The sequence below is a fragment of the Acipenser ruthenus genome, chromosome 26 (assembly GCF_902713425.1).
Source record: "Acipenser ruthenus chromosome 26, fAciRut3.2 maternal haplotype, whole genome shotgun sequence".
Classification (NCBI taxonomy): domain Eukaryota; kingdom Metazoa; phylum Chordata; class Actinopteri; order Acipenseriformes; family Acipenseridae; genus Acipenser; species Acipenser ruthenus.
Genome location: NC_081214.1, coordinates 1,953,319 through 1,962,645, shown reverse-complemented (window position 1 = coordinate 1,962,645; position 9,327 = coordinate 1,953,319). Strand labels below are relative to the sequence as shown.

The 9,327-nt window shown below is 46.6% G+C and overlaps 1 protein-coding gene across 2 annotated transcripts; it reads left to right on the top strand.

Moving 5' to 3' along the window:
- Window positions 1-13: 13 nt before the first annotated feature.
- LOC117430394 (ribosomal protein S6 kinase-related protein-like) lies at window positions 14-9,196 on the top strand. 2 transcript variants are annotated; one of them, XM_059000653.1, is made up of 12 exons: window positions 14-411; window positions 1,410-1,694; window positions 2,408-2,491; window positions 2,902-2,970; window positions 3,518-3,587; window positions 5,411-5,518; window positions 5,910-5,950; window positions 6,082-6,109; window positions 6,445-6,534; window positions 6,801-6,889; window positions 7,411-7,521; window positions 7,839-9,196. In XM_059000653.1, exons 1-12 carry the CDS (start codon window positions 379-381, stop codon window positions 8,055-8,057), a joined length of 1,227 nt encoding a protein of 408 aa, XP_058856636.1. In that variant the 5' UTR covers window positions 14-378; the 3' UTR covers window positions 8,058-9,196. The 2 variants fall into 2 exon arrangements, with proteins under 2 accessions (XP_058856636.1, XP_058856637.1); XM_059000654.1 differs by lacking the exon at window positions 5,411-5,518 and having other exon boundaries at window positions 16-411; window positions 7,839-9,194.
- The last annotated feature ends 131 nt before the right edge of the window (window positions 9,197-9,327 follow it).

Genomic DNA, 9,327 nt, shown 5'->3' with positions numbered 1-9,327 from the left:
GTAGGTGGGATCCATTGGAATTGTGGATTCGCGTTGTTTACGTAACGGAGTCCCGGGTTACTCTTGCGGCGTGCGTGGAATTACAGGCGATGTAGCCTGATCATGAACTGGACACCGGAACAAAAACAGCTCCACTGCGTTTGAATTAAAATCCAGAATGTGTGTCAAAGCAACCCGGGGGTCCTGAATGCGAGCCGAGAGTAGAAATGCAACCGTTTTAATAGAAACAATCTATTATAAATGCAGATTATGATTGATAACCCGATGACTGTACTGCAAGCAACGCGCGGCTTCGCTCAATTAAACCCAGCAGATTAAGGACGTTACCACCTGGCACTGAAATAACCAAACAGCAATAAGAGAGAGCCGCAGACTGGGATGGGTGCTGGCGTCAGTCACAGCAGTAACACGGTGAGTTAGTGTTCTCTTTGTAACTGGAATATCAATCATTCATTGAGTAGTAGATGTTTATTAACAATCAGGGGTTCAGTCTCGTCCTGTTCTCTATGCATATAACGAGCGGTCATGCAGCGCTGAAGTATTCGGGTTGTGGTCCTCTCTTCACCGCAACACAGAGCGGCATTGTTGTGTGCTAGTATCGGCGTAGCCTGTAGCGTCCGAAGACTATTTATTTTTTTTAAATTGTTATTATTTTCTTTGAGATTTATTAAAATTCGGACTGACTGTAAACTGTAAAATCAACTGGCCGCAACCTATTTTGTTTTTTTTTGTACATATACTGATATATAAGTAACTAGGCACAGTCATAATTTAACAGTATTTAAATATTACACAAATACAGTCGTTATTCATTTCGTGTTACAAATGGATGTTTTTTTAGTAAGTTCAATATGATATTTAAACAGGCGTCTACTCGTTTACATTAGCGACGTGCTGTAACCGCGGCGCGCGCACAGGTGTTTTCATCGCACCCTGCTGCGCGTGTGATCGATGACGCGTTGAGTTCCAGGGGATGCAAGGTTATGCGATCTGTGCTCGCGGTCTGTGCAGACACTACCTGCGTCAGCAGGAGAGCGCACGGTTAACCTGCAGTGCATCGCCTGTGTTATTGACTAACGTTGCGGGAAAAATCCTTTTTACCATATAGGATTTGTCTGGTACCAGTTCAGCTGGTTCCGCTGCTGGCGCCCGTATCTGCACAAAACACATTGTTGATATAACCACCTGTTTCAGTTTCTGTGAACTTAAAGTGAATAAACTATAAGAATTTCTCTTTCCTCAGCCCTGATGTTAAACTACAGGCAGCAGTCTTGCTGGGGCTTTCTTACTGGCAGTAGAATATATATATATTATTTTTTCCATAGTAAAATGTGTTCAGACTTTGAGAGTGTGCCCCGTGGCCCGGTGGGTCTGTGCGGTAATAACGTGGGTGATGGTGATCCCTGCAGGAGAAGGGCTTGCTTGCCGATAACCCCTGCGGTTCAGGCTGGAGGGGTCTGCTGTCCAGTGTGGGTATCTCGCTCCCGACTGGACTCTGCCAGTTCGGCCCGTTCCGCTTCACGCGGCGCAAGATCAAAGACAAACCCGAGCAGGGTCCGGAGCTGCTGCCGCTGCCGCCGCCTCTCCTTCAGAGCCCCGGCAAGGATGTCCTGGAGTGGCCGCTGTCAGGATTCATCTCGCTGTTCCTCCCCGAGTTCCCGCACCGTTCCTTCCCCGGAAAGGAGCGCTTCCAGGTACGGCTAGCCAGGGATTTGAGGTGCGTTCCTCAGTCGCAATATTACATGTATTTATGTTGGTGTTTTGTGTTTATGTTAAAGTCCTCCAGAGGTGAAACGAATGCAGTGGACACGTGTTAAGGCTTCTGCTTTCATCTGTGGATTATTTTTATTTTGTTTCTTTACTTAAGGATGTGGGGCTGAATTAAACAATTTAGCAAGTTTCCTTCTTGGTCAGCATGCTGCAGTAACACAGAGACAGCCCTAACGCCCGGGAATGAAACGGTCCGTCCCCCTCTCCCCCTCTCCCCCTCTCTCCCTCCCCTCTCCCCCTCCCCCTTTCCCCCTCTCCCCCCTCTCTCCCTCCCCTCTCCCCCTCCCCCTCCCCCCCTCTCTCCCTCCCCTCTCCCTTTCCCCCTCTCCCCCTCTCTCCCTCCCTCCCCTCTCCCCCTCCCCCTTTCCCCTCTCCCCCTCTCTCCCTCCCCTCCCCCTTTCCCCCTCTCCCCCCCTCTCCCCTCCCCCTCCCCCTCTCTCCCCTCCCCCTCTCCCCTCCCCTCCCTAAGTACTAAAAATGACACATTCAACTAGCTGCTTAAAAAGTTGCCGGAAAAAAAGCAGGGTGATAGTTTGCGCACCCGAGTCACAGTATTTTTTGCTGATTAGTCCTGCACGCTGTTGTGAAGTTAATGTTGGCTTTGTGTGCTAATCTATACGTCTCACTGTTCATGCAGATCCTGGACTTCATAGCCAAAGGCTCCTATGGACCAATTCTGAAGGTGAAAGACAGACAGAAGGAGAAGACATGCGCAGTGAAGGCAAGCCGTCCAGTAAACTCGTTCCAATTAACGTAGCGGCTTTGTCCGTCTGGCCAGTCAATAATACCGAACAGAGCAAGACACGGCCGTATACCTCCCGAACACAGAGCCCGCTCTTCAGTTGAGTGGTAAGACGTTCCTCTTTTGAACCCGTGTGGTTCGCGGTCCGCCTTTCCATTCAATTCAATGGGCCGAGAGATGCCAGTTCATTTTTCAATCTCCCATTCCTCATTCGAAAAAGCTGCAGCCACAAGGGGGCACTGCGTACTTCAAAAAAGAATGTCTGTCCCATTCGAATTCAAGGTAAAGAAAACTACTGTGCAGACACAACGGGGTTTGTAGATGAGATATTTAGATTGCTTTGATGACATCTCTGATTTATTTTTATTTATTTTTTTGTTTTTTTGCAGGTTTTGCTGAAATCTGAGATTTTAAGGCAGGGGGTTTTGGAACAATCTAAAGAAGAGGTGATCATCCAGGTATTAAGTGACCTTGTTGATAACTCTTTAGAACAGCTGCTGGTTATCTCATGACGTTATAAATGAAACGAGAAGGCTTTCTAACATGCCCGTGTGTCGTACCATTAGCATACTGGAGCCACTTCATTCCCCACGGCATCATTCATTATTCATCGTCACATTGCATTTGAAGCTGTGTTGTAAACTCCCATTTTTCTCAGTGCTTTCCGAGAGGCAGTGCTAGCATTGTGAACGATGGCAAGCCTTTATCATTCTTTATCAAGGAAAACGGCAGCGTGTGTATTAGCAGTGACTGATTAATTACATAACGCGGTGAACAGGAGCAGGGATGGATACTCCAATTGCATAGCAGCTTCACCCGTTCCAGGTTTTACTTCCAGCTTGATTAGCCACAGTGTGCAGCTAACAAGCTCAAGTGAGTCTTATTAAACCCATAGCAAAATCAGGACTGGATCACGGAGCTCACAGTAGCAGTTATTGCAGGGTACGCGTGCAGCTCTGTACTCGCTGTCTCTGTTACGGCGTTGTGTTCACTCTTCCTCCCCAGCGCCTGGTGCAGCACCCCTTTCTGCACGACCTGCAGGACTGCTGGCAGACACTGCGCCACCTCTTCATTAGTGAGTGCCCGTCGCTCCGGCGCCACGCTCACATTCGGACGGGACGGGGGTTAAGCTGGGCTCGGCGCCTCCAGTGGTTCTCAAACTGTGGGAACCATTGAGGGGGGTCACAAAAAGTTTGCTAATTTTTTTAGTGGTGGGGGGGGTGGGGGGGGTGATGGGGGCCCCTAAAACAAAAGGGTTTGAGAGCCTCTGCACTGTGCGCTGCGCTGGCTTTGAGATTGCATGCTGGTTCTGTACCCCCCATGACTGCAGTGAGTTTCATACAGCAGCTCAGAGTTCTCACTGCTGGATCTTATTTTAATATGGAACTGCTATTCTCCGAAATGCCGTCCCGTTCCTCATTAAGAGGGTGTGGCTGGAACGCAAACCCAGCGGACCCCCGTTCGAATGCGAGCTCAACGCTGGCAGCTGGAATAGACCCCCTCTTTCTTTGCTCCTCTAGTAGTGAGTACATCATTAGTTAGATACGTTGGTAGCGTTTGATTGCTTTTCTCCTGATTTCCACTTAAAGCAACTGTATTCCCTTCTGCGCAAAACTGAGCAGACGGCACAGAAAGATGCGTCTGTTTGAAGGATTTCACCTCCTCAGAAAGATGCCTTGTGTGAGGTAGCAGGTTCAGTATAGGTATTCATATTTCATTTTCCATCTCCTCTGCATTCCCAATCAGTTTTGTGATGAGAGGTATACGAATCTCACAGTACACCCCCACGGTCTAGTGTTCTCAGAGAGAGCACACAAAACCGTACGATGTTCCAAAACCTGAATAAGCTGTTGCATAACCACAGCTGTTTATAACCTGTATGCACAGTCAAGTGTGTACATCCATACAGCAGAAGTGTAACTGGCTGGGTGATTTTAAAATCACCGGCTCGTTGCATTTTGTGTTGGCTCTGAATCGACCTAAAAGGTATATAGTTGCTTTAAACCCCCTGGTTTTAGCTGTGGGTGTTGTTGGGACCCTGGGCACCCCCGTGTTACCTTCTGAACCCCCAGTGCCTGATCCAACTGCTGTGCTGTACCAGTCACCTCCTGAACCAACCCCTACAGATTCGAAATGTTCCAGACCCAGTCACCCCTCCTGTGTGAAGCCAGCGTCGCTCTTCAGCCTCATCAGGTCCACCCTCTATACCGCTTCATCCCTGTGTTCTGGAAGCATGTGCGCCTGCTCCAAAAGAACTGGGTCCCTTTTAGAGTTTGTTTTTTAATCGAGCTGAACGGAGCCCTTCTCGAGAGGTGGTCTCGTTCCGTTCGGGGGAAAAGGACTGAGTTTGGTTGGTTTGTTTCAGTGCAGTGTGAAAGCACAGTCGGTGCAGAAAAACATTGCAGTGCACCAGCAAAAATAACTTGATTTTTGAAGTGAACCCAGTTCTTTTGCACGGAGGTGGACATGTGAATGCAAAAGGAAGGGAGTTCCTCCACAGTTTGTTTCCAAGTGAACTCAGTTTGTTTAGAAAGTAACTGAAGGTGCAAAAGCCCGAAAGCAAAAAGCCCCATATGGATAGAGACAGTAATGAAGTGTAGAGGGCAGACATACCTACATACTGAAAGGAGACCGGGGTCACAAAGGGGTCATTTATTTCAGTGGGTAATCCTGGGACAGCTGTGGGAGGTTGGTACAAACCAGGCTGCTTGCCCTGGTGCTGTAAAATGCTCTGAATGCTCTGTATAGATTGATGTGATCAGGGCAGTGCTCCCAGCCTGGACAGAGGTGGTATAAACGGTGATCCTGGACCGCTGGTTTCTGTGCTGCTGTGCCTGTGTTAGCGCAGTTAACATAACACCTGCAATCACAGCTGTCTCTTCCTCCCCCTGGTGGCAGTGTGTGAGTACTGCAGCACAGGCGACCTCCACACATACTGGTCCATGATTGGACAGTTCAGAGAGGATGCCGTTCAAGTGTTTGCTGCCGAGCTGGGCTCAGCTGTCGTTGAGTAGCAGGGACCCTAGATAGGGTCGTTCTGGGGGTGGGAGATAGGAGAAATCTTTGCCTTACCAAAATGTAAAAGTCATAGCATTTGGGCATCTTAGTGGTATCCATGGTTTAAGTCAAGTAAACACAAAAACTTACAAAGAGAAAAATATATAATATTAAACTAGTGAATAAGACTTAATACGAAAATACTGCAATGTGGAATGTGCTGGAAGAAAATGCTGTAACGCCCACCAGGTGGCGCTCTTTAGCTGCTGTTTGAGAAAGCCAGACTGTGGATGGTGAATTAGGCACCAACAAAAACCCAAACTGTCCTTGCAGGCAGTGTGCATACAAAGCTGGCTTTTATTTTTTACAGAAGATGTAACTCGTTGTGTTTCTCCTCCAGGGTTTCTCCACGATTTCGGAATTATACACAGGGACATCAAGGTAATGGCAGCTTTTATGGGATGAAAAATGTGTTTTTAAAATGCTTGTATACACAGAGCAGTTTATTGTTCATAATGGTATAAATAATTGAAAAAAAAAAAAATCGACTTTTTTTTTTTTTTTAAACTCAGATGGAAAATGTACTTTTGAATGACCGAGGTACGTCTTTTGTTGAAATCTTTTTTTTATATATTTGTTATATTGCATGTAATTTCCCACCAGCCACTCGTTGAACCCCTTTCTAACCCCCAGTGAAACACACATAATGTGCCTGCGTTGCATCTTTAGCCCTTTCCTACTTCCATGTGTGTTTAATGTATTGGCATTGTTTTTTTGCTGTTTGTATTTCATGTACTATGCTCTGTATTTCACTGTATTTAATGTATCATGCATTGTTCCTCACTATCTTGTGAAGCGCTTTGTGATGGTGGTCCACTATGAAAGGCGCTATATAAATTAAATCTTGATTGAATCTGAGTCTGTCTTGCTTTCAGGACACCTGAGGCTGGCAGACTTCGGGCTGTCCCGTCGACTGGAGAGAGGAGGAAAGGCGTACACTATCTGCGGGACGATGCAGTACATGGGTAAGGAGACGCTGCAGGGGCGGAAAGCAAACGCAGAACTCGAACAGTTTCCCCTAAGGACAACTCTCTGGTAAAGTGCTCCTCCACTGTAATTGTTTTACCTGGGTATGGAAAATCAGACCCTCCACCTGCACAGGCACGTGGTAGAATCAGGAGAGAATGTGGCCGCTAGCGTCCCGGTTTGAACCGTTCCAGGTTGTTCTGCGGGTTCGGTTTGTCGCGCCTGGCAGCGGCACAGCTCCTAAATGAATCCTCTTCTGTTCCAGCTCCAGAAGTTCTGAGTGGGGGTCCCTATAACCACGCTGCTGATTGGTGGTCGCTGGGCATCCTGCTCTTCTCATTGGCTGCAGGGAAGGTAAGGGGCTGCTTTTTCTGTCATTTTTTATTTTTTTTTGTCAGCCCGGGCCATAGAAGCTGCAGTGGAGAGTGTGCGTTTGCAGTAGTTTAGCCTGGTCTGCTGTAGTTTTTAATATGCTTTACCAAACCACTCTGTACTTGACAGTGTTTTCCTGTACTTTACTGCATTTTCTGTCCTTTTACAATACCATGGCAAATGTGTAGAGCTGCCATTAAGTGCTGGAATGTGACATCAAGGTATTTAGAGCCAGTGTTTTTCTTTCAGTGAACAGCATGCCTGTTTATTTGTCACTCGTCCATAAAGGCTTACAAAGCAAGCTTTGACAAGCTGGTGTTTGTACTGTTTTTAGTAAATGCAATTAAGCAGAGGAACAATCCAGGACAAGTCTCAACTTGCATCTCTTAACAGAACTGCAGAGGCAAATAGAAACGCAAAGTTTACCCTGGAAAACTCTGGGACTCTGTGGTCTCCTAACAATGCCCTTGTCTTAGTGTCTCTTTCCCTGTGTCTTCACCCAGTTCCCTGTCTCCGCGGAGCCGGATCACTCGTCCATGCTGAGGATGGTCAGGAGAAGTGAATACGACATGCCGAGCACGTTCAGCCCACAGCTCTCCCTCCTGCTCAGTGAGGTAACCATTGCATTCAAGGCTGCCTGTTCACACGGCTGTTTGAAAGAGACTGCTGTCTGCTGTTAAGCTGTATTTTCCATCGATTGGGATTTTCACATAGCACACAGCGCCATTAGGTGGCCAAATGATGTAACTGCAGCAAGAAATGTAAAAAAAAAAAAAAAAGTCTAAAATTGTGCTGAATTTGTTTTTAATGTTTTAACTGCTGTTGCTGTTGAACTGGGCTGTACTTGTTTTAGCAATGTTGTGGGGGAAAGTGGAATCTGGGTTTACTCCACATCGTCTCACCTGCTGCTTGTGTCCGTTGCTTGTTTCAGCTGCTGTGTAAAAACCCTGTGCGGCGGCTGCACCACCTCGATCGCTTCAAGAAGCAGCTCTTCTTCCGGGGCACCACCTTCGACACACACCTGCTGCAGAAGAACCCCATGGGCCTGATCCTGGAGCTGAAGAAGCAGCGAGGGCCTGGGCTGGGGCAGGGGCAGGACCCCTTCCAGAACTTCGACTGTGACCTCACCGAAGCACTCAACTTGAAATGACACTGGAAATGCACTGATGAGAAGAACTTTATGTTCTTATGATCAGTTATTTCTAAATACAATTTTCGGCTAGAAAGACAATCCGGATTAATCCATCTACTGCTACAGCACGTCCGCCCTGGAGCACCGAAGCGGTCCAGTGGCAGGAGTCCAGCTCTCTGGTTTACCGAGCGGATTCGATCACAAACACAGCCCTGTTCTACAGGCTTCCAGTCAGAGTTTCCAGAGGCACAGCTGAGCCTGTTCATCAGCAGTGTGTCAGTCAGCATGGGGCTGTTGCTGCTAAGACAGAGCTTAGGGTTTCACTTTCATAAGTTTGATTGAACGGCAGTGCAGAACAGAGGTGCTGTATAACAATGTAACATGCAGAATATAAACATGGGAAAGCATGCAAAACTGCCCTTTAAATAACCCCTCAGCTTTACCATGGTAAGCGTTTATAATGACAACCCAGCTCTGAAGACCCACCTGCACACAAACTTCACTGTGAACTGCAAGGTCATCTTCTACTGAGATAGCCTCCTCTTACAAGAGCAGTGTCAGGGGGTGATTCTGTTCCAGGTGGAGTTGTTTTATACTGTGAATCTCTGACCGTTTATTAAACCTCACTGTGCAAATGAAACACGTGCGAGCTAAGACAATCAATAAAGCGTGTGAGACAATTAAAAGTCTCATATATGCGGCACATGCACTTTCCTTTAGTTCAGTGGACTCGCCGCAACGTAAGTTTTGACGGGGGTTGTTCAAGTCTCTGTCCCGTATTGTGTGTTAAATAACTGAACTGTGTTTAGCGATGGGAACGGTAAGGTAACATGTAACGAGCTTTGCTATTGTAGGGAATAATAAACAAACACCAATATGTTCTTAAAAGGAAATATTATTTAAAATGTGTCTCAATACGTAGTTTGTCCGAATCATGTTTTTTTCCCACTATTTAATTGTGTATGGATTGCGAACTTTAGTGTTCACTATATAAACTCTCAAGCCAAAATAAATGTTGTTTCTGTATTATTGTTTGTTATAAAATCTCAGGTGTCCAATTCACTAATAAAATGCTCTACGGAGTGTACACGTGTTTCCCTTGCAATCAAACACTCACTGTGTGGAATAAGGATGCGTGATTGATCAAATAGAGGCTTCTTTAGCCCAACCAATCCAAAGCCAAAAGGAGATCCAGAAACTGGTGCTTCAGTATGTTCAGCTTTACTATTAAAAAGTACTGTATTACTAAAAACACAAATCTCAATTTATATATATTAGTACATTAGAA

Excerpts from the sequence above, each read along its gene's own strand:
- LOC117430394 (XM_059000653.1), top strand. The coding sequence starts at position 379 with ATGGGTGCTGGCGTCAGTCACAGCAGTAACACG. Across the intron at positions 5,951-6,081 it reads TTATACACAGGGACATCAAG|ATGGAAAATGTACTTTTGAA; the intron begins GTAATGGCAGCT and ends TTTTAAACTCAG. Across the intron at positions 6,890-7,410 it reads TCTCATTGGCTGCAGGGAAG|TTCCCTGTCTCCGCGGAGCC; the intron begins GTAAGGGGCTGC and ends GTCTTCACCCAG.